The sequence below is a fragment of the Leptodactylus fuscus genome, chromosome 11 (genome assembly GCF_031893055.1).
Source record: "Leptodactylus fuscus isolate aLepFus1 chromosome 11, aLepFus1.hap2, whole genome shotgun sequence".
Classification (NCBI taxonomy): Eukaryota; Metazoa; Chordata; class Amphibia; order Anura; family Leptodactylidae; genus Leptodactylus; species Leptodactylus fuscus.
The window spans coordinates 24480447-24505436 of NC_134275.1; the positions used below are offsets into that span (position 1 = coordinate 24480447).

The 24990-nt window shown below is 46.4% G+C and overlaps 1 protein-coding gene across 1 annotated transcript; it reads right to left on the reverse strand.

Moving 5' to 3' along the window:
- Window positions 1-1971: 1971 nt before the first annotated feature.
- On the reverse strand, window positions 1972-24520 carry GLA (galactosidase alpha). Its single transcript, XM_075260086.1, has 7 exons — window positions 24355-24520; window positions 19170-19344; window positions 10245-10422; window positions 8660-8751; window positions 6080-6241; window positions 5643-5840; window positions 1972-2479 (listed from the first exon to the last, which is right to left on the reverse strand). The coding sequence occupies exons 1-7, from the start codon at window positions 24516-24518 to the stop codon at window positions 2222-2224; spliced, it is 1227 nt and encodes a 408-aa protein (XP_075116187.1). The 5' UTR covers window positions 24519-24520; the 3' UTR covers window positions 1972-2221.
- Between the last annotated feature and the right edge of the window lie 470 nt (window positions 24521-24990).

Consider the following 24990-nt stretch of genomic DNA (forward strand, 5'->3'; position numbering starts at 1 on the left):
CTCCCCCCTTCCCAACCCTCTGCCTACTTTTTCTCTCTGGTTTCCCAGTTCCTAACCTTAATTTCAGATAATATTTAGGCAATGTTTGGGTCAGTTATATTTTGTACCTCTCTCCTAGTTATTATATCTTTATTACTTGAACAATAGACTTGATGCCGCTGCCTGGGAGGGGAAATCAAGCTCAATATCAGTCCCAGACATCCTTTTTTTTTAATAAATAATGAGGGCTGATCAGCAATACCAAGGAATGTACGACACAGTTCAGTGACGGGGTCACAAAATTCGTCCAAATGCTGATCTGGAGGGGGTGAAAAAAAATTACAAAATAAATGCAACAAAGCACTTTCTATTTTAAATGCTTGCACAGTGAAGTTTTGTTTCATAAATCTGCTATGTTTGTGCTGATCTCTATGCTGCTGCGATTTTCATCTGCTGTGCAAACACAACTTGAGGTTGTTTTCTTATTACTACTTGTACTTTAATTTGAGAAATTCCACTGCAGCTACCAGTGTTGGTAATTATAGCGTTTTGTTTTCTGAAAGCTAAAGGCACAGATACTCTCCTTCTTGTGGTGTGCATTTCCTGACTATATTAGCTCATCCTCAACCTTGTGATACTTCAAGAAACAGAAAACAACCATATAATTAAGATTTTCATTGGCAAAATGACCAAATTTCAGCTGCCCAAGGACCGTCAATGTGACACACAAATGCTGCAGTTTTGTTACCCAGCTTTTCAAAGGACAGGACATAAATTCTTATATACTGTAGGTAGGTGCCAGGACCTGACAGATCAGCTGTTACCTTCTGCAAACTTAAGCTGTAGTGCTCAGTTACTATATTCCTAATAAACGGCAGCTGTCCCATGCAAGTCTATGATTCAATCATGGCAGTACTCAAACACCACTATTAATCACACGGCAAGTGAGCAGTGCACCTCTAAGGCCGGGTTCAGACGGGGTTTTTTGGTCCGGAACTTGATGCAGAGGCCGCCTCAGATTCTGGCATCCAGTCGCGGCACTCCGCTCCGGATTAGGCCCAAATGGTTGGGCCTAGTTGGGAAGGAGTATCTTCAGATGGATGTCTGGCCATGGAATTCGCCTGAAGAAAGAGCATATCACTTCTTTTTTCCGGGAACGACAAACCGCTTGCAGAAAAAGGAACCCATTGATTTCAATGGGAGCCGGATTCTGACGCGGATTCTGCTTCAAAATCCGGTCCAAAAAAACCCCATCTGAACCCGGCCTTACCTACACAGGAAAACTGATGATCTGCAGGGGTCTTAGGGCTCGTTCACATCTGCACCCGGGACTCTATTCTGCAGGTTTCTGTTTCCTGCACAAAATAGGGCAGGAGACTGAAACCTGCCGGCATCTTTCAAACCCATTCATTTGAATGGGTTTGAAAGTGTCCGGCCATGAGTGCCAGTGAGCGTTTTATGCTCTCTGTGGCGAAACCATTTTTTTTTTTTTTTTTTTTTTTAAAACCGGACATGCAGTACTCTGGGTCCGGTTTAAAAAAAAAACAAAACACTTTCGCCGCGGAGAGCATAAAACGCTCACCGGCACTCACGGCCAGACTCGGCATGACAGGTTTCCGTCTTCTGCATGCAAAAGACGGAAACCTGATAAAGAAGTCCAGACGCTGGTGTGAACCCAGTGTTAGCAGTAAGACTGCTACAGATAGGACATCAATTGTGAAAAGCTGTATAATCAAACTGCTCCCTGGTTATACAGTTTAATTGTTACATAATTACATAGTAGATGAGGTTGGATAAAGACTTGGCAATGTTAATAGTGGGCTCGTTCATACAAACAATCCCATTAGTTGGACTGCCACGTGATGACCATCCAAAATCTAAAGTGTATGGCTAACCTTTAAAGTGAATCTCAGCAGGAAAACGGTGAAGCAGCTAGCCCCCGTACTTAGCCATGGACTCACAAGCGCGCTTTTATTTGATTATTCCTGTTCTTGGCTACATTTGTACAAAAATCTGCTGATCTGCTTTGTGGGCAACAAAACCCTGGCCAGTTGATTGAAATCAAGAGCCTCCTTCCCTCATGTAGTAAGTGTGATTGCCTCACATAGGAAGGAGCTAATCATCAATTCCTCCCTGCATCCATTTTCATAACCAATCAATTCCAGCAATGATCATTTTCCAAGTTGTAGTTCTGTCCTTCACAATCTGGTTATGCTCTTATCTATCATGTAATATTGACCACTTAATCCACCCTCAGCAATACGGTGCTTGAGGGGTTCACTAATAGTTCCAAAGAGAATGTTGCATTGAAGCTGCCATACTCATGCCGTGTAGGAAGCAACTGAGTCAGGTAACACTTGTTTTTACAAGCTAACCCTTTCCATAGCATGCTGCGAAACAAAAGGAACCATCGAGGACCACCTATCTCCTGCCGATTTGTCACAGAAACTGCAAGACATCCTCCAGCAAGGGGCTTTTCCCACAATTCAAAGTTGTCTGCCTGAAAGAATAAATTATATAACATTACATTATTGACATAAGAAAAGCTATAAAGTAAGGTTCTGTTTACACAACGACTGAGATGACAGCATGCAAGAAAGCAGCACATCCATGTTAATAAAATCCATGTTTCTTGCTTATTTCACCGGGGGACACAGCACCATGAGCATAGACCCAGCCACTAGGAGGCTGACACGAGGAGAATGAAAAGCCGTCGGCTCCGCTTCAGAGTCTATATACCAGTGGTTCTTAACTGGGGTTCAATCGAACTCCAAGGCCCTATGCACAATTCGTTTTGTGTACCAGTAAAAAAAAAAAAAACAAAACATATACCTATGTCTTGAATTTGGAAAAAAATCATTTGATTTATCACTAAAGGAGGGTTCGGTGAATGTGCAAATGAAACTGGTGGGATCGGTACCTCAAACAAGGTTAAGAACCGCTGGTCTATACCCTCTCACAGACCGTGTACTAAGCTATTTTAAACCTAGCGACATAGGAGGCAGAGATGACCTGACTCCGGTTTTTCTGTCTTGCATCAGTTTAATTTTTTCTTCAGAATGTACACCACACTAGTTGTACCCCACCTGCAGGTGCAGTGCTTTTCTTGAGCACCTCGCCGGTTGCCCGGTCCACATCCAATGCTTGCTGCATAGGCGGCCGGACATTCCAGTGACCCCACTCCCAGGGTGTGAGGTTCCACTGAGAGGGTGAACCTCCGATGCCTGAAGATGCCAGATAGGGTGAGATTCTATTGGGAGAGTACTCCTACTCCCTCCTATCTGGCTACATTATCTTCTCCCTGGGCCCCCCCATCCCACTTACTGAACCACTACCATTGGAGGATCTTCCTTGCAGGGGCCTCCTTATGTGGATGAGCCCCATGGGTTTGGGTGCCCCAGGATTATTTCACCTCAGAGTTTTTTTTTCTCTTTCACTTCCTACATTGTTTTTTCTGTGCTGGACTACTATTCTCATCCTCCTGGAGACACAGCACCTGGGATCCTACTCTGTGCAGCCTGCTTGCAGCAGCCCGGCGAGTCACCCTTTCCAGTGATCTAGTAGGCTACCCTTCTGGGTTCCCCCTCTTTTTCCTGGGTAATGAGCCTGTTCGCTCTGCAAATGTTCTCTGCCAGCCCAGCCATATAAAAAACAACCCAAAGGCATTTCATCAAGAAAAATAATTGTGGTAGCCAGCAACAGTTAGTTTTTTAGAACAAGCACAGGGAATAAATTGTGGAATCACTCAATTCTGAGGAAAAAAAAATAATGGAATCGTGAAACAAAATAAAACTCCTAACACATCACTAGTACTTTGTTGCACCACCTCCGGCTTTTATTACTGCTTGCAGTCTCTGAGGCATTGACTTCATGAGTGATAAACTTTACTCTACATCAATCTGACTCTAGCCATTGCTGTTGCCAGATCAGCTTTGCAGGTTGGAGCCTTGTCATGGACCATTTCTTTTCACTTCCACGACAGATTTTCAATTGGATTGAGATCCGGACTGTTTGCAGGCCATGGCATTGACCTTATGTGTCTTTCTTCAAGAAAGGTTTTCAGTTTTTGCTCTATGGCAAGATGCAGGTGGTGCAACAAAGTGTAATGACTGTGTAAATTTGCATGTTTTTTTCAGACAGTTGTCTGCATAAATCTCATTGAAAGGCACCAAACAAAAGTTCCAGCATCATCACCTTGCCCAATGCAGATTCTAGATTCATCACTGAATAAGACTTTCATCCACAGTCCACGATTGTCTTTGTTATCCATTGTAACCTTGTTTTTTTCTGTTTAGGTGTTAGCGATGGCTTTCTTTTAGCTTTTCTGTATGTCAATCCCATTTTTGAAGAGTCCTGTTTATCACTCATTAAGTCAATGCTTCAGAGAATGCAAGCAGTTATAAAAGCCAGAGGTGGTGCAACAAAGTACTAGTGATGTGTTGGAGTGTTATTTTGTTTGTTTTTCATGATTCCATAATTTTTTCCTCAGAATTGGGAGATTCCATAATTTATTCCCTGTGCTTGTTCTAAAAATCTAACTGTTACTGATTACCACAAGTATTTATCTTGATTTATTTTAGTGTTTCTTAAAGCCAGAAAGTTGCCATTTTAAATGCCTTTAGTTTTTTTTTTCATGGCTGTGATTTGCTTTTTTCCTACAAAATTAAAACAACTCAAGGAACATCTTCAGGGACTGCTGATTCCATAATTTTTGCCAGGGGTTGTAGTGTCAGACTCCTAATGGCCAGGTCTATACCCATGGTGCAAGTGTCCACCAATGAATATAACGAGAAAAAGGATTTTACAGCAAGTGCAAAAAAAAAAAAAAAACAAAACAAAAAAAAGACAATTATTTTGTGCACTTGCTGTTTACTATATTATACAAGCTAGAACCTTCTACTAAAGCCGATTTCCATAAAGACTGGTCAAATTGATGTCAGGGCTGGTTCACATTTGCATTTGGTAATCAGTTTGGGGAGTCCACATGGGAACCCCCCGAACGGAATACTGAACGTATTGACAAGCAGTGTGCAGTGAAAGCACATGGACCCCATAGACTATAATGGGGTCCGTGTGTTTTCTGCTCGGTCTCCGCACGAGTCATGCGGACAGAAGAAAACTTCATGATCTACTTTCTTGTTGAGACCAAGTGGAAAACACACGGACCCCATTATAGTCTATGGGGTCCGTGTGCTTTCACTGCACACCGCTTGCCAACATGTTCGGTATTCCATTCGGGGGGTCCCCATGCGGACTCCCTGAACAGATTACCGAACGCAGATGTGAACCAGGGGTCAGACATGAGTCTGTCATTTGTCATTGCAAATGATTGCTTGTATTCCTATCTCAAGAATGAAAGTCATTTGACCAAGCATGCATAGCGCTCTTCAATTACATCTATAGAAATTTTGAGAATAGCTGAGCCCACCTCCTTGGCTATTTTAATAACTCTGATAGAAGAGAACAGAGAGAAAGCTACACGTGTGTCACCCCTGGACTCGCTGTGGCTACAAGACAGGTTGAGGGAATCCTGTTCTCAAGATGTCAGAGAGGCACACTTTTGGAATATCCTGTTGATATGCTATAAATGTCTGAGATTGGTATGCCCTTTAACAAAATTGAAATTAAAATAAGGTTAAAACCTTTTGAGCAACTTTTATTACCTTGAGCACTCTGTACCCCTGAGCACCAAGGGAATCTTGGTTGATGGAAATGACCTCTTGGTTTTGCAAAAGTGCTTTGGATCTTGGATTGATGTCTCGCAAATCATTAGACATTAGCAGTGGAGCAGCCATAATGGACCAAAGAGCCATCTGAGTGACCTCTTGTCCCCAACTCAAGCCAAAGTTACCGATAACAAGCTGGTAATATCAGGAAAATAGAAATTGTTAGGAAGATAGTAATAATAGTAGTGCAAGCACATAGGAGGAGTATAAGAATATATTCACATTGTGTTATTTGCAAGCTGAAAAAAAAATCTGCTTCAGGAATTAAGATACTTTTTAGACTTTTTTTTTTTTTTTTAATCCTCCAGCAGAATGCTCTGTGTTAACTCATACTAAGCTAGGCTAAAGATATGAAGAAGAATGAATTTACTAACCATGTCTGGATCGTTCCATGCTCCTGGTCCAGCTGCAGGAACCAACTGATCTTGCAAAGTCGCAGTGAAATCTATCACAGACTTTACACTTGACCAAGAGTCTAGAATATCACCAAAATTTCTCCATGAGTTACAGTACTCAGCAACTTCAGTATAATTAACCTAAAGGGAGAGAAAAAATAAATAAATAAATAAATAATAATAATTAATAATAGCGCTTTTCCTGGGATAAAATTTAGCTATGTGTCCTTTTTCTTGGCAAATATAGAAGATTTTTTCACTGGTGACACTTTTTAATGGACTTCTGGCTTCTAGACTTCTCCCCCCAGATAGAACTCTGAATGGTTTGGATGGGCCAGCTGCAGACCTGCTTAGGTCTTTTTTTGCTAGGAGAAAGTCCTCTGCCAAAGAAATAGCTTTGTCAGCATTTTTGGGCAGTTGTTTTTAAACCCAGGCGAGAACATCAGATGGAAGAATTTGTAGAAATTGTTCAAGCATGATCGCTTCACTGATCTGCTCAGTTGTCTTGTTCTCTGGTTTCATCCATTTCATGTATAAGTCTTGCAGGAGAGTAAAGACGTCTCGTGGACCATCAGTGTAGCCGTACTTGAGTTCTCTGAACCTCTGTCTGTAGGTTTCCTCACTGATGTCATATCGCCTTAAAATAGTCTCTTTAACCAAGTCATAGTTATTTGCATCATTCATGTTCATGTGGCTATATGCCAGTTGGGCTTGTCCAGAAAGATATGGTGCCAGTCTTACCACCCACTGTTCCTTAGGCCACTGACAGGTATGTGCAATTTTTTCAAATGTGGTTAAATATGCTTCAATGTCATCTTGTGGAGAAAGTTTTGTCATGCGAGGGTCTTTCCAAGCAACAGGCGGTCTCAGGGTTTGAAACAGCTCCCTCCAGCGTTCATCCAGATGTCGCAATTCCTCTTGACTTCCTCCATGTGCTCGTTTTCTGCATTGATCTGCTACAGTTAACCATGTCATAAGGTCAGCAATGCTCTCTGGTAAAGTCTTTTCAGAAAGCTCAGCAACACTTGGAGTTAATGGAGCAGCTGTGGCTCCTTGCCCTTCTGCATCCTCCTCTATCAGTGCTCTCTTGACACCTTGACTCTCCATATTCAGCCTCCTTGCAGCAGTTCGCTTTGCAGACTTAGTTGGCTTTGCGTTAATACGCCAGGAATGCGTCTTGTACATAACTCCCTTGTTTGAGTACTTGATGTAATACTCCAAAAAATCATCCCGTTTCTGACACCATATGTGAGGCATGGGACTTTTCAAAAAACAAACAGGTCTTGATTGATGAAAAGAATCCAAAAGGAGTTTATTTCAGGAAGTCCAGTTTTTAACAAAAAAAAAAAAATAAAATAAATTCTTCAGAAAATATCCATAGTGCATACAAAAAAACCTTGTACTTCACGCTGCTGTAGTCCCACAAACTATTTACCATGTGAACTTTACCAACACACACAGCTTTCTGGGAAATGGAAACCTTTTTTACCTTGTGAGAGAGTGAAGGGTGTGGTCTGGGAAGACAGGTAAATTCCAGCCAGGCACCTAAAGGGTGTTTGGTAAAGACCCACACCAGGGAAGTCAGCTGACTAATCAGGCCCTAATAACAGTCTGTGTGTAGGACTAGCAGGGTGGCACCACACTGACAGAGTTGAACTGTCCAGACCGGACCTCCAAAGCAGGTACTGTGCCACCCGTTGTTGTTGCCAAGGTGGGAGACTGGTAGCCCGTCTCCTGTATAGTCAGGGAAAAGTTTCCTTACGTTTAAATTAGTTTTCTCAGCCGAGAAGGGTTTTGTTTTGTTTATCCTGTGGCTTTGCAAAAGCAGTGTATGCGTTACATGTGAATAAAGCCTGAACCTGTGTGCAATCCAGTGTCTGTGTCCCTGTTTCCTGCACTGCTACAAGAAGTTTTGGTACATTTTTCCCAGGTGACAAGACAAGAAATAGGAAAATAGAGCATTAGGTGGCCAGCCTAATAAGGAAAGGAAGAAATTTCCCCACTTTGGGACTATTAAAGGATTATCTTATCTTAAATATAAGAAGCAGTAATGGAACATTCATACAGAGATTTTACCAGACCTGGGATCTCCTGTACCACCACTAAGGTTATAAAGAGGAAATCACATGTAAACATAACACAAAACCGTTTACCTCTTCACAATAATGATAATAAAATTAAGTATCAGTGCTATTTAATAAACGGGGCTGTATGGTCAGTCAGATGCAGGAAAGATCCTGATTTTCATTAACAGATGAAAAGAATCAGAATTGGTAGATGTGGTGAAAGGTCCTTAAGTCAATGATGGGCGATGAAGACAGAATGTCCGCTATCTGTATCCGTCATCTTATTACTTTTTCTGTCGGAGCAGAACAACAAACTGAATAGCAGTAATGTGTACTAGAAATCCCCATCTAAACCTTCTTTGAGATCAAATGATAAAATTATTTAATAATTTACTGCCTTTTCTTGTTACTCCCTGAACGGAATACCGAATGCAAATGTGAACTGGGCCTTAACTAAAATAAAATATAGTATCTTGCTCCAGTACATACTTACCTTTGACATACCACGAGCATACAATGGCCACTCACAAGAATACACTATATTTCTGCCTGTGTGATTCAATGCTATAGCCATACGGCGGTAACCTGCGAAAAACAAAAATATCAGACTAGTTATGTGACAGAGGTATGATAAAAAAAAATAAAATAAAAAATAAAACACAGTTGTGTGGTTTATTGTAATTAAAGTGTTAGGGGTCTGCCATGATAATATATAGTATTGATCACCAAAATTAAATTTTTCTGTAAAAATTTAATAATACTGTATATTTGAAGAAATCACTATAGAGTCATATGAATAATATATTCCTCACCAAATGTACATGGCTCTCTCCATTCCGAGGTACAGTGCTAGACCGTTTATGCAACCCCCATATAAAATAATGGGGAGCTATGTACGTGCACATTTGGAGTAGATATATATATATGGCACGTAATCCCCCCCCTCACAATGGTGGTCTATGGAGACCGCTAGTGTTCTTTTTTTCCGCTAGCGGCATGTTGCCGCTAGCAGAAAAAAAAAAAAAAGTGAGCTGCCCTTTCTTCAAGCGGATTCCGCGGCTCGTTGAGCTGCTGTGTCTGCCGGAGATGGGCCATTCATTTGAGCCGACTCCGGAGGGGGATGCCGCGACCGTTGTGGCAGGTGGGTTTTGACCAGAGAGTGCCAAATCCGCCCCCCCCCCGTGTGAACTAGCCGTGAGAACAGCTGCCTATTGAACTTATAGGGGGAGATTGTGGCGTGGGGACATACGCAGTTCTTTAGGCGTGATCAAATGACCATATTGATATGTTGTGGTCCTGTCTGCAGCTGTAAATTCACAGGTTCCGGGTCTTGGGAGCCATTGACAAGACATGCTCTATATCACTGGCAAGGCATATAACTCCGATACCTGAATCTATGTGCTGAATCTGTATACTGCCAGCGTACTGTACAGAACAAGAAGTAACAAGGAAAAGCCTGGGAAGATGTCACATAGATAAAAATAAATGTAACTTTTAAATCCCAATACACTTTTCTGAACTATATCCTTACGCTAAGGCCCTCCACAAAACACAGCAAAAAAAAAAATAAAAAAAAAATGCAGTGGCGATGCATCAAGTTTTTTTTCCACAGTGTTTTTAATTGAGTTTTTCTCTGTGGACTTTCTGCCCTTATTATACCTATAGGTATTTGCAGATAATTTTTTTAAGTTGAATAACCCCAGCATTGTTGCAGGTATAACTGGCATGGTGAGATTTTTTTTAAAAACGTGGGTGTTTTTGAAAACACATCTTTTCTGCTACAGATTTTTTTCTGCAATGTGTGGATGGGATTAGCCAGTGACATTATTAACACTAACTAATGTAAAATGTAGGAATAGTTAAACCACCAATTAAATCCACACAGATTCCAGGCATTAGATTACTATGTACTATTAAAACCGGATCATTTTCATTTTGTCAAGATACACATAAATGCTATTAACCCCATAAAAAAAATAGAATTTTGGTAACAGATGTGAACATAGCCTAACTTATTGGAGTCTTTTTCATACATACAATGTCAAAGCAATAAACATACGTTATTTTTTGGCTCTTACCTTCTTCCAGCTGTTCTAGAGATTCGTAATTACAACCATCAAATTTCAGCAGGTCTACGCCCCAGTCAGCAAAGGTTTGTGCATCCAACTCATAAAAGCCCTCGCTTCCAGGGTATCCAGCACATGTCATTTTGCCTACATCCTGATATATTCCAAGCAGTAATCCTCGAGCATGTACCTAAGTGTATGATGACAAACCGCACAGGTGATTTCCTCAAAACATCCAGTCAATGTTGTATATGGCTGTATAATCACAAATTGTACATTCGTCTGTGCTTTCAGTTTTCTGTTAATCTTGTGTTTTTCTTCTCTTGTAATAAAATAACCTCCATGTTCTAGTTTATTATTTTTTTTCTAGAAGTCCTGCAGTAGGTATACAATCCACAGTAGTGCTAAATACTGACTGTTCCCTTGTGCACCCTTTGCTTGGCTTTATATTACTTGCTGCTACTTGTATCACATGCAATAAATCAGTGGACAATCTAAATTTCCCACTCTCTGTGTAACCCTCCCCTCTGCCCTGCAATGAAATCACAAGGACAAGAGAGTATGTTATTTTTTTTAGTTTTCACCTTCCCTGGCATCCTGCCCCAGTACTAAAATATCCTGGACAACCACTTTAAGAAGCCAGAGTCTCTTAATAATTCTGTTGGAAGAAATGCCAGTTTTAATAAACTTCCTCATGCGTTTTGTGGGGTAGCTCAGTAGCAGCAAGGGTATGGACCCAACCAGTCAGAGACAGGGACACAATGTCTGATGCAAACTGGTTTATTTGAAAAATAGCAAAATAAATTAGCCTTCACTTCAGGTATAAAATACAACCTTAACTTAAAGGGGCTCTATCAGCAAAATCATGCTAATAGAGCCCCACATATGTGTGAATAGCCTTTAAAAAGGCTATTCAGGCACCGGTAAAGTTATATTAAACTACCCCCCCACCCCATTTTAAAATAAAACCCTAAAACAAAATATGTTCAACTTACCGAACGTGCATGGGGGGGGCGAGCATTCAGGGTCCGACGTCATCTTCAGCCACTCCTCCTCTTCCAGCGATGAACTCGGGTCCCGTCTAACTCTCGAACTGACATTGGTAAAAAAAAGGCGCGGGCGCATGTGAAGTAGTAGAAGCAGCATGCTACTGCGCATGCACCCACACCATTTTTTATTAATGTCAGTTTGCTAGTTAGACGGGACCTGAGGACATCACTGGAAGAGAAGGCGTGGCTGAAGATGATGTCGGACCCTGAATGCCCGCCCCACGTGAACGTTCGGTAAGTTTAACATATTCTGTTTTAGGGTTTTATTTTAAAACGGGGGGGGGGGGGGGGGGTTAGTTTAATATAACTCTACCGGTGCCTAGGCCTATTCACACATATGTGGGGCTCTATCAGCATAATTTTGCTGATAGAGCCCCTTTAAGACAAAACAAACTCCTGCTCTAACTAATCCTACTAATATTATAAAAGTAAGGCCGGAAGAGGTGCGCAGCAGTAGCTGGAGGCCGCCATGACAGGGCCTGAGGTGAGCTAGGCCATAGCGAGGGGAGGGGCTTGAGTGGCGCGGGTTGCTAGGGGGAGGTTATATAACTTCCGTTCTCCCTCCTCGCAGCCAGACCGCAGCGGAGAAAAGGAGAAGTTGTGGGTTGCTGCGCTGTACCTGCTCGCCATGGCCGACTTGGATTCCCTCCTAGGGCAGCTCCGGGCTGCCGCTGGCGTCACTGACCCGACCTGGCTCGCAGATCTGGTGAGAGCCCTGGTGGCTGCTGCTCCTGGGGCTTCTGCCGCTGTATCTCGGCGCTCTCCCTCTCCCCCGCCGGCTGCTTCATCTCCGGCCGCTCCGTGTGTTGCAGTGGGCGGGGCCTCATCCCGCGTGCAGCGACGGACGCGGCCCCCGGAGTGCCTGAGTCCCGATGCTGCTCCCCGGTCCAGGCCACGCTTACGGAGCCCCTCTGGGGGCCCTCCGGGACGTAGGGCACTCCCACCTCTGGGAGTAGTCGCTTTCGTCCTGGGAGGCATTCGAACTTGCGAGTCGGATCCTCGGCAGTGAGGACTTTCTGCCCTTATTATACCTATAGGTATTTGCCCCTCCAGGCCTGCCTCCTTCGTGCCCGATACGCCTCCTGCTTCTTCAAACGTGGTTCCGGGGTCCCCGCCTGGTGATGCTCCTGTCGGTGGGGCCCCTTGCCTGCATGTGACTGACTCTTCAGGTGTTCCTGGTCCTGCGCGCCGACTGCCCAGTGTGGTTGGGCGTGTGTCGGCGCCTCTGGCATCCCGGGCTGCCTCCAGCGGACGGTCGTCCGGCCGGTCCTCTGCTGATTTGTTCCCCTCCTCCGGACATGGCTGCCCATCCTGTTCTTCTGGCCTTCGTCCTGCTTCGCTGGTGGCGGATCTCGACTTGTCTGATGGTGATAGCCAGGTGGCCGAACGGCGTGTGGATTCCGGACCGGCGGCTGGCGGAAACACAGCTTCTGCACAGCCAGGTGAGTGTTTGTCTTTGTCCTCTTCTATACCTGCTATTTTTCGTACTCAGGGGTCGGGGGTGGCGGTCGCGTCTGTTGGGTCTGGTGGGATTGGGGGTGACGTCGCGTCTGGTGTCGGGCGGAATTGCGTGAGATTTTGGGCAGTTTAAGGGAGATACTTGCACGTTCGGGGGGTGGCCCTGGGTCTGGGGGGTCCCCTGCTTCAGCTTGGGTGGGCTCCTCTCCCCCTCCCCGGTTATTTTGTTGCCGTCTGATGGTTTGTTGCGTCGGGATGTGGGGGTGGCGGTGTCCGTGCAGACTGAGGGCGAGGGTGATGGTATCAGGCTTGATGACAGGGCTCAGGGGGAAGTGTATCTTTGCTATGAGGGGCCCCTGGGTGCACATTTGAAGAAGGAAGTGAGGGAAAAAATCTGGAAGGACGAGTACGTTGAGATTTTTTCCCTTCTTCCTCTTGCTAAATTTAACCTGTACAAGGGTAAGCGGGACCATACCAAGAAGGAGGAGGAGGAGAAGAGGCGTTGGCGCCTTATTCCTCAGACGTTCACGAGCTGGTTGCAAGCCGTTTCCATTTTGGCCAGTGTCATATGAGAAGTATCCCGAGCATTGCTCGGGGTTATTCTGCTATCAAGATTCCATTGGGGAGGCGTATAGGGTTTATGGTGGGCAATGTTGGCTGCGCTAAGATGAGCAGTTTCGGCAGCGCCGGGCCGTTCATCCTTCTATCCTGTGGGATCAGAAGGATATTGCCCTGTGGGTTAGAGTTATGGTCCCTTCACGCTCTGCTCAGTCCTTTCCCGGTGCTGCCGGTACGTCCGGCTACACGGGTTTGGGATCCTCCGGCCAGGGCGCTGGGGATCAGAAAGGGGTGTGTTGGAAGTACAACGAGGGCCATTGTAAATTTGGCGCCTCCTGTAAGTTCAAACACTCCTGCTCGGTCTGTGGGGGCACTACCCACGGTTCCTCCCATTGCTTTAGGAGGGGAAAGGGGAAGCAGTCCGGTGGGTCCGCTGGTCATGGGTCGGACGCCGGTGATTCTGAGCGAGATGGTGCCGTATCAAAATAGATACCCCAACCGCGCTGATGCTCGTCTTTTGGAGGAGGGTTTTTTGGTTGGTTTTACGATCCCTTCGTCCTGGGTGGGTTCTGCCTCGCTTGTTCATAATCTGGTTTCCACTCGGCAGTATCCTGCTGTTGTGTCGGAGAAGTTGCAAAAGGAAGTGTCCTTGGGGCGTATGGCCGGTCCTTTTTGTTCGCCACCTGTTGCGGATTTAGTTGTTTCGCCGTTGGGAGTTGTTCCTAAGAAGGAGCCCAACAAGTTCAGATTGATTCATCATGTATCGTACCCGAAAGGGGGTTTGGTCAATGATGGTATTCCTTCTGACCTGGGTTCGGTTGTTTATACGTCCTTCGATGCGGCGCTGGGTTCGGCGGTACGGTCGGGGCGCCCTTATGGCTAAGTCGGATGTGGAGTCGGCTTTCCGCCTCCTCCCGGTACATCCGGCGAGCCAAAGGCTTTTGGGTTGCACCTGGAATGGCGCGTACTACGTAGATCGCTGCCTTCCCATGGGGTGTTCAATCTCGTGTGCTTATTTTGAAGCCTTCAGTTCATTCTTGGAGTGCGTGGTCAGGGATCTGACGGGTGTAGGGTCTGTCATCCACTACTTGGATGACTTTTTGTGCGTTGGCCCTGCCGACTCCCCTCTTTGCCTTAGTTTGCTTCGGACATTAGAATAGGTGTCTGTCCGTTTCGGGGTTCCCTTAGCGCCGGGTAAGACGAGGGCCCCGCCCCCTGCCTTAGTTTTTTGGGTATCACTATTGATACCGGAACCATGGAGTGTCGTTTGCCGGTAGATAAGCTCATGGCGCTTCGTCTTGAAGTGGGTCGTGCGTGTCGCTTGCGTAAGATTGTGCTCCGGGACTTGCAGTCGTTGTTAGGGAAACTTAACTTCGCCTGCAGGATTATCCCCATGGGGCGGGTCTTCTGTAGGCGGGTGCGACGGCTGGGGTGTCTTCCCCGCGCCATTTCATTCTCTTAACGCGTGACCATCGCGACGATTTGGAGGTGTGGGCCAGCTTCTTGGAGCTCTATAACGGCCGCTCCTTGTTAATGTCGCCGGCGGTCGATACGGTTGACTGGGAGTTGTTCACTGATGCGTCTGGCTCGGTGGGCTTTGGGGCGTATTTTGGGGGGGGCGTGGTGTGCTGGGCGCTGGCCGGCGGACTGGGTTAAGTTGGGGTGGGTGCGAAAAATTTGTTGGAGCTTTTCCCTATAGTGGTGGCGGTAGAGGTTTGGGGAGATCGTTTTCGGGATAAGAAGGTTCGCTATCACTGCGACAATCAGTCTGTGGTGTCGGCTATTAATTCCCTCACTGCCTCCTCTCCCCCGGTTGTTTCCTTGCTTCATCATTTGGTTTTAAAATGTTTGTCGCTGAATGCTTGGGTGGTGGCTGTTCATGTTCCTGGGGTGTCGAATGTTATCGCTGATTCTTTGTCTCGGTTTCAGTGGGAGAGATTTCGTTCGGTGGCTCCAGATGCGGACGCCGTGGGTCATCCGTGCCCGATGCATCTGTGGGACGTGGTCTTGAAGAGGCGGGTGACTTGATCCGTTCTTCTTTGGCTGCCGGTACTCGTTCGGCTTATGAGTCTGCCTGGAGGGAGTTTGAGCACGTGTTGGGTGAGCTGGGGGCGTGATGTCGGTGGACGATTGTCATACGGCGGTTTTGGTTTTAGTTGGTCAGGGTTCTTTGAGTGGGTGATCTGTGTCTCGGCTTTCTCGATTGCTGGCTGGCTTGGCTTTTGGTTTTCGGCTGAGGGGTGGGGGTGATTTTACTAAGGATTTCCTGGTTCGCCAGGCAGTTTGAGGTTTTAGCAGGGGCAGGTCGCGGCCTGATGGCCGACAGCCCATTTCTTTTGCGTTGTTGGATAGGTTGGGTGCGGTTCTGGGCGAGATTTGTGTTTCCCCGTTTGAGTGTGCTTTGTTTAGGCTGGCGTTTTTCGGGGCCCTTCGGGTGAGTGAGCTTGTGTCTCCCGCTAGGGGTTGAGCAGGGGGGGATTTTGTGGCAGGAGGTGTCGTTTGGGTCTGTGGGGGTGGAATTTGTTGTTCGCCGGTCGAAGACCGACCAGTTGAGAAAAGGTAAGGTGGTGTATTTACGCCCCATTGTAGGTTCGTTGATGTGCCCAGTGGTTTGCTGTCGTCAATTTCGGGAGGTATGCTCCTTTTCCTCAGGCCCGATTCTGCGCCACCTGAACGGGGACTATTTGTCCCGGTATTAGTTTACGGCGGTTTTTCGGCTTTGTTTGGATCGTTTGGGATTGGACTCCCGGGCCCCTCATTCTTTTAGAATCGGGGCAGCTACCGAAGCGGTTGCTTGGGGTCTGGGCCCGGAGGTGGTTCGTCGCATTGGGAGATGGGAGCCTCGTCGTTATTTGTCTTATGTGCGTCCGCATTTGTTGTAGTTGTTTTTCTTGTTAGATTTTTCTTTCCTTGTTCTCTTTTTCAGGTTCGTCTCCTCGGCTGGTCTGGATATTGGGACATTCATATGTCCACTGGGGTGCGATCAGGGCGGATTTGCGTCCGGAGGGCCGTCAGCTAGGTTTTCCCAGGTCGTCCGTGCAGGTGCGGTGGCTGGGATTTCGAGGTCTGGTTTGGGGACGTATGATGCGTGAGTTTACACGTTTTGTCAGGTTGGATCGTTCCCCGGACATTTTGGTTTTGCATCTGGGGGGTAATGATCTGGCTGCTCGTCCTTTTCGTTTGCTGGTTAGGGACGTGAAGCATGACCTGCTTCGGTTGTGGATGGATTATCCGTCTTTAATTGTGGTTTGGTCGGACATTGTCCCGCGCCATACCTGGCGCGGTGCTCGATCTGTTCCCAAAATTAATAAGGCCCGGTCCAAAGTGAACCGGGTGATTGGTGCTTTTGTGGTTCGTCATGGGGGGGGGGGGTAGGTGTTCGGCATTCAGAGCTTGAAGACTTGGAGGGTGATTTTTGGTTGGCTGATGGGGTGCACTTGAATGCTGTGGGGATTGATATGTGGGCCTTGGGTTTGCAGGGGGGATCGAGCGCGCTCTTTTGCTGGTGGGGGGTGAGCATACTTGAAGTGTTCAAGTGATGCTCACTGTGGCGGGCTGGGGGTCCTTGGAGTTGATGTAAATTTGTAGTGCTGGGGAAAACTTATTAGTAATGTTTTTTCCCTGTGTTAGTTTCAGGTTTGTAGTCTGGCTGGTGTTTGGACTCCTGCTGGGTCGGTATCCCGAGGAGTAGCTTAGATTTAACTGCCAATCTGTGTATATGGTGCCTCTGAGCCAATACTGACGGCTGGGGGTAATAATAGCGTGGAGAACAGATTGGAAGCCAGATATGTTTTTGGAGCTCCAAGGACCCCCCCTCTTTTTGGTTGTCGCTCTGATTAGTTAGCTAGACAGGTTAATTATTTATGGGGGGGATATGTTTTGGTAAATAGTATTTTCTATTGGTTTAAATGGTTATTTATTGATAAAGAATGTTGCTGATTTGATATGGTGAAATTGTTTGTTATTTTGTAATAAAATGGCTGCTGTGGCCAATTTAATCCAACCCCTCTGGTCTCTGTCGTTCTTTGGGTGGGGCAATGGTTGGGGTGGGGGTAGGTGGTTGACTATTGGCCATTATTAAGGGAGGGGGTGGGTTGTCAGAGCATGTGGACGGGAATAGTGGGTAGGTATTAGTGGAGGCCATTCATCCTCAGATGCCAATGTCATGTGAAAGTTTGTATGTTTGTTACTCAGTATTATAAATGTGAAAGTTTGTATGCTTGTTACTTAATCACGCAAAAACGGCTGAACGGACTTCGCTGAAATTTGGCACATAGATAGATAGGAACCCCGATTAAAATATAGGCTACTTTTTAGCCCGGTAAATGATGTCACTACATGATCGTTAAGCACGAATTTACACACACACTACGTTTGAGGACCTTTGATGACGTCATCACAGGCCCGACAGCCGTCCCATAGGCTCATGCTATGTGATGGGCGGAGCTACACACTAATTTGGGGGCGGAGCTAAACAGGAGGGAGACGGACAGTTTGAAAGCTGAAGTAAATGGAGTCTCCGGCTGAACAGATTTTGCTGAAATTTGGCACATGCATAGATAGGAGCCCCCAGTAAAACATAGGCTACTTTTTATCCCGATAAATGATGTCACTACATGACTGTTAAGCACGAATTTAGACAGACACTACGTTTGAAGACCTTTGATGATGTCATCACAGGCCCTTCAGCCGTCCCATAGGATCACGCTATGCAGTGGGTGGATCTACACGTGGATTTGGGGGTGGAGCTAAACAGGAGGGAGCCGGACAGTCTGAAAGCTGAAGAAAATGGACTCTCATACAAGATCAGGACACTACAGAACATACAGGCTGTGTGTGGCCAAGAGGAGAATATCGGCTGTAGAGTTTCAGTAAGTAGGACGGGGAATCTGTTGTTCTGCCTCGGATGGGGGTGAACTGTTGTACATTTCAGTAACATCCGTTCAGCAGTGTTCAACACAGAAGCTGCTCAGACACTCTCACACAAATTTGCAGATGTTACAGAGCTGAGGCACGCTAGCAGTTTGTGTGTGTAACACTGGGGCATGTGGGCATGTGGTCTTCGGACTGTGCTGGGGGGAGGGAAGGGTGAACTGTCTCAAATTTCACCAGCAGCTATTCAGCCGTGTCTAACACAGGCACTGCTAGGACACTCAGAGAAGACTATCCCTGTGATGGAAATTGCCCGATGTAGCCGAGCTGAGGCAGCGCGGTATCACAGCTTGCTCTGCTCTCCATACGGATGTGTAAACAGACGGGGCTTCTGCGCATATGCACAGATGTAGCAGAGCCGGCACGTGGATGCAGGCGGATCACCGCCAACCACATTTGGCTAATTATTAGCGCTTCATCGCTAACAACAACCTGCAGACGAAGTCAGCGGCAGAAGCTAGTACAGAACAAGGCTAACTATACGTGTGGCTATCTCAGCACGAACAGTCATAGAGGGAAGGTTGCTGAAAATCCTATCCACTTTGGAACGGCCTGCTTTTGGGGGGGAAAAAAAAAAAAGGACTAATAAAAAAATTGTCACTTGCATGTGGCGTTAAGTAGTTGAAAATCACTGATTTGTTACTATTTTGCACCACTTTTGTGTTGTAAAGGATTTAATGAATCTCTCACTTTCTGTCTGCATTCTCCATCATTGACTGTAATGTTAAAAAGAAAAAAGTTTGGTCTTGGTCTATTGTTTGACCCTATGACAAATCAGAACAATGCACTATGTAATGGTCGCGTGAGCCTAGCTTTAGGCAAATATAGTTAATGGTAGAAGTCCTAAGAGATGGGGCAATTCTAAATTGTATGTCCCAGTCATAGCTATCAGTGTAGTAAGTATCCCTTGTTCTACGCTTAGGTGCACAATGTTACTCACATAGTCAGCCAATTTCTTGATTCCTCCAGGAAATCTTGTAGAATCTGCTTGCAGTCTGTTGTTTTCATCCCGCTTTGTAGCTAGCCAGCAGTCATCGATGCACAGGTACTTGTATCCAGCATCTAACCATCCATTTGTTACCATCATATCTGCCATCTGCATAAAGAGCTGTTCGCTGGAAAACAAGCCTAAATGTTAAAAACAGCTCTAAAACATCAGAATATTGTATTTATTATGGGGGTTCTTATAGGGGAGAATGATGCTGGTTACCTGCGCTGGCATCTCATAGACAATTAAGCAATGAACCAGTGTTACAATCCACTTCTACCCAGTTATGAGAACCAGACTGTAAAACCAACAGGACACACTGGTGTGATCCAAGCACTGGTTACTGCTTCTAGAAACGGACCAGTAAATTGTCAATTGACTGGTACCATTGTCATTGAAACACATCTCTACGCACACCATACAGAAAACAGGCGGGCACTAATGTATGTACTAAACAGTCACTTTTTACCTGAGTGGGTACTATTTAAATGTAATCTGTCAAGGCTATTTTGGACATCAAACCACCCACAAGTCCTTATGAACTAAGGGTCTAGAGTCCCGAATCACCCTATTACACCTATTAGAAAGCCATCAGCTCCAGCAATAAAAATACTCACCCTGCTACTGTACGCAGCCAGAAAAATACACCACGGCTTCCACGAACATGCCCTGTACATCTGACACTTACCCAGTTTATGTCCTCTGCTTCAATGAAGAAATGTGTAGGAGACGGGAGCGCCAGGTTTGTAAAATGCGGGCACAGATAGATTTTAAAAAAGGGCGATTTGGGACACTAAACCCCCAGTCTATATGGACATGTGGGTGGTTTAGTTTTCCATATTGACCTGACAGATTCCTTTTAAAAAGGCTTCGTAAGAGGAGAACAACAGACATTAATGGCAGCAGAGTGACGCTGGGTTCACACTAGCGCCCGGACTCCTTTTTCAGGTTTCCGTCTTCTGCATGCAGAAGACAGAAACCTGTCAGACCAGGTCTGGCCATGAGCGCCAGTGAGCGTTTTATGCTCTCCGCTGCGAAACCAGTTTACACCGGACACAGAACTGCATAAAACATTCACCGGCGCATGCAGACGGACATCTTTCAAACCCATTCAAATGAATGAGTATGAAAGAGTCCTGCAGCTTTCCATCTCCTGCTCTGTTTTGTGCAGGAAACGGAATCCTGTATGAACGGAGACTGGGCGCAGATGTGAAGTCCCAGGGGTCTTGATCAGGAACTCTGATGCCACAGTTGCTATTGACTGTGGCACCTAAGGGAGTTTGCCAACGGTTAGAATTAACTCTGAACTCTGACACTGTATGTTACACCTGTCCTGTGGATTGATGAGAAGTTACATTTTTGGAAATACTCCTTTACTATACCTCCCAATCATCCCATTTGTGGATGCAAAGTACCGTATTTTCCGGACTATAAGCCGCACATAAAAACCTACGATTTCCTCAGAAATCGTAAGTGCGGCTTATAGTCCGGTGCGGCTTATATATGGATGGAAGCGGCGGCAAAGACTGCGTGCCGCTTCCATACATACATAAAAGGCACCGTAAGGGTGCATTCACACTACCGAACGCCGGCGTGTATCACAGCCGTACACGCCGGCGTTACAGCAGGGCTGCCGGACACTTCCTATTCATTTCTATGGGAGCAGGCATGCGAGCGCTCCCCATAGAAATGAATGGACAGACACTTCCCATTCATTTCTATGGGAGCCGGCATGCGAGCGCTCCCTATAGAAATGAATGGAAAAAAGCAGTCCATTCATTTCTATGGGGAGCGCTCGCATGCCTGCTCCCATAGAAATGAATAGGAAGTGTCCGGCAGCCCTGCTGTCACGCTGAAACAGAACGTGAAACTTACCCAGCGGTGCAGGGCGGGCGGGCGGGCATTCAGGCCTCCTCTGCCTCCGATGTTCCGTCCTTCTCCTCCGGCGCTCGCTGATAATGGCCTGGGCGCATGCGCAATATCATAATGCTTCTACTGCGCATGTGCCCTGGCCATTATCAGCTTGCGAGCGCCGGAGGAGGACGGAACATTGGAGGAAGAGGAGGCCTGAATGCCCGCCCACCCTGCACCGCTTGGTAAGTTTCACATTCTGTTCCAGGCTTTTATTTTAAAACGGGGGGGGGGTAGTTTAATCTAACGTTTACGGTTGGGCTCTATCAGCATGATTTTGCTGATAGAGCCCCTCCTCGCCTGCCGAGCGCTTCCAATAGAAGCGGCTGGCACGCGGGGGGTTAAGCGGCCGCTGGCAAAGTCTGCCTGCCGCCGCTTTCAATAAGATATAATGCGCACCGGACTGCGGCTTATAGTCCGGTGCGCCTTATATATGAACCGAGACGGACTATAAGGCGCTCATGGGCAATGCAGCTTATAGTCCAGTGCGCCTTATAGTCCGTAAAATGCGGTATATAATTTCTGGAAGTCTTAGCTTGACATCTTAGCATATATTATATCTAAGCAGATATTCATTATAAGTGCTGGGTATTTTTCATATATACCGCCGTGTGTTATATTGAGTTTCCCACTATGGCACCTTGAGGGACATGTTTTCTGTCTTAGGGGGCGTTCACACTACCGTCGGTGTCCGACATGTAGTGTCCGCTCCAAATCTGTCACGGACATTAGGAGCGGACACTAGATGTGTCCGTGACACCTGTCATTCACTTGAATGGGCATCGGGTGCGTTCTTTTGCACTCCGTGCCCGTCCTTCCCTGTCCGCAAGAGAAGATGTCCGACTTCTCAAGCGGACAGAAAAACCCTGCATGCAGGATTCCTCTGTCCGCTTGAGAAGTCGGACATCTTCTCTTGCGGACAGGGAAGGACGGGCACGGAGTGCAAAAGAACGCACCCGATGCCCATTCAAGTGAATGACAGGTGTCACGGACACATCTAGTGTCCGCTCCTAGTGTCCGTGACAGATTTTGAGCGGACACTACATGTCGGACACCGACGGTAGTGTGAACGCTCCCTTACATGCCTCTCCATCTAGCTCGTTGTGTTAACTATTTTTTGTATTGTGTATATATTATTGATTTGATTTATTTATTGCAAATAAAATATTAGATTTTTGTAATAATTGGCTGTGGTTCATTCCATGACGACACTTAACTTGTTTAGATTTCAGCTGGTTCTATGTTAGGGCTCGTTCACACGGGGTGGATTTTGGCACTGAATCCTCCTCAAAATCCACCCCCCTCACAATAGAGGTCTATGCAGACCGCTAGCTTTCTTTTTCCCACTAGCAGTATGTTCCCACTAGCAGAAAAAAAGAAGCGAGCTGCCCTTTCTTCAGGCGGATTCCACAGCCGATTCAGCCACGACGTCCACCTCGCAGAAGCACCCTCTGTACTAGGCCCATTCATTTCGGCCAACTCCGGAGCGGGAAGCCGCGACTGTCAAAAGCCGCAACAGTCGCCACAGGCTACTATTCTGACAGGGCATCCCATGTCAAAATCATGACCAAAATACGCTATCCCGTGCCGAATGTGAACAGGGGCTTAGACCCGATCCACATCTGCTTTCAGCCCATTCCGTTTCCTTCTCCGCATGAAATATACGGAGAGAAAAGCGCTGCAAGCAAACCACGCGGACCCCATTGTAATCTATGGGACTACGGGTTTCCTAAGGAAACCTCTTTTTTATGCGGATTAGGTTTCCATTCGGGGGGGGGGGTCCCCAAGTGGATTCCCTGAAGACCCAAATGCAGATGTGAACCGGACATTAGTTATACTCCGTGAGCTTCAGCTTTCCAATGCAAGTTCCACAGAGCCTATAGTTGGAGAAGAATTTGAGGTGGAAAACTGCCTAAAATTCCTCTGTGTGAACCTGCCTTTATAGTAAGCTCACAGAGTTTTTTTTGCAGGCAGAATTTAAGGTAGATTCCTCGAAAAACACCTCCCAACTCCCCTATTCATTTCAATGTGAGTCAGGAGCAAATTTTTTCCTCTAGCTGATTTTCCTGCTAGAGGAAAAAAAAAAAAAAAAAGTGTCACAACCTACCGTATCTTCAGTCAGATTCTGTCTTAAAAAGCCCATTGAAATGAATGGGAGTCAGAAAAAAAAGCTAGTGGTTTTTTGGGTACATTTCTTTGCAAAAACTTTGCAAAAACAAATATCTGCAGTACAAATGGTTATGCTGCAAACAGTACTGTTATGGTCAGTCTGTAAGGAAGGGAATGGGAGAGTGGAAACGCAAGCATGAAATTTGGACTAATCCTTAAAGAGGACCTTTCACCATATCTGGGCACAGGCAGTGTTATATACTGCCAGAAAGCTGACAGTGCGCTGAATTCAGCGCACTGTCGGCTTTCCCGATCCATGCCCGGTGTAAAGCGCTATCGGTCCCGGTACCGTAGCGCTTTACAGTCAGAAGGGCGTTTCTGACCATTAGCCAGGAACGTCCTTCTGCCTCGCGGCGCCTATCATGCTGTGCTGTGGAGCGGGGAGGAACTCCCCCCTCCCGCTCCTGATAATGCTAGTCTACGGACAAGCTGTGTGAGCAGAGGGAGGGGGGCGTTCCTCCCCGCTCCACAGCACAGCGCGATAGGCGCCGCGAGGCAGAAGGACGTCTCTGGCTAATGGTCAGAAACGCCCTTCTGACCATAGAAGAGCTACGGTACCGGGCCGTAAGCTCTTCACACCGGGCACAGATCGGGAAAGCTGACAGTGCGCTGAATTCAGCGCACTGTCAGCTTTCCAGCAGTATATAACACTGCATGTGCCCGGATATGGTGAAATGGTATGGTATCCCATCTTTCAATGGGATTCACAAGAAAGAATCTGCCTGGAGATAAATCCTGAATCTGCCTGACTCCCATTGAAATGAATGTGTGAGTTGGCAAGCATTTCTTTAGGCAGATTCTGCCTCAAAAATTCACCTGCAAAAAAAAAAAAAAACCTCTGTGAACTTACCTGTACTGTTGCCCACCAGTCACATACAGCCAATGACTGCAGCCACCATGAGACTTGAGGAGTCATGAAGGAAGTTCTGTCCTGGTGCAGAGATTGCTCCTCTGGGTATGATTTTAGCGTGACACGGTTCTGGAGGTGACAGTCCCGACTACAAGGCTCCAGGCACACAGACTGGTGCCGGCTTCCCTCCCTCCGCCTTGCCCTCACCTGATGCAGTTGTTCGGGTCCCTTTCACAGTTTGTCTCGCACAGGAATCTCTCCCAGTGTAACCAGCCCATTGGAGGGGTGAGCGCCAAGCCATTATTGAGGCCGGGCACTCCGGGCAGACATAGCACTGCGCCCGCAGCCACTAGCCACCATGCAAACTCCATCGCCACCATGCAAATACCAGCAGAATTCACACTGTCCGCGCACAGCCAATCAGCGCGCTCCTTCCGGGTTACAGCCCACCCCGAAGACGGTAGCCATGGTAACTAGGCAGTGGGCGGAATACATTATGTATCGCAATTAGAAGCGCCTCTGGTGTGAACTAGTACTTATTTACCACTTTCTGTGTATATATATATATATATACACACATACACACACACACACACACACACACACACACACACACACAGCATCAGGTTTCCATCTACATCTAAAACTTTCTGTCAGCAGTAATGGACTGTTTCAGCAGTAAACTCTACTGGTCAAAACTCTTTGGAAAATTATTTTATTCCTGTTAGACATTACATATTTGGGGAAATGGGGGCACAGCCCTTGCTTCAAAGTGCTAAGACTCCCATGGCCGTCGATAGGCCAGTATTACTGCTACTGGCGTCAGGGGCCCGACCAAATTGA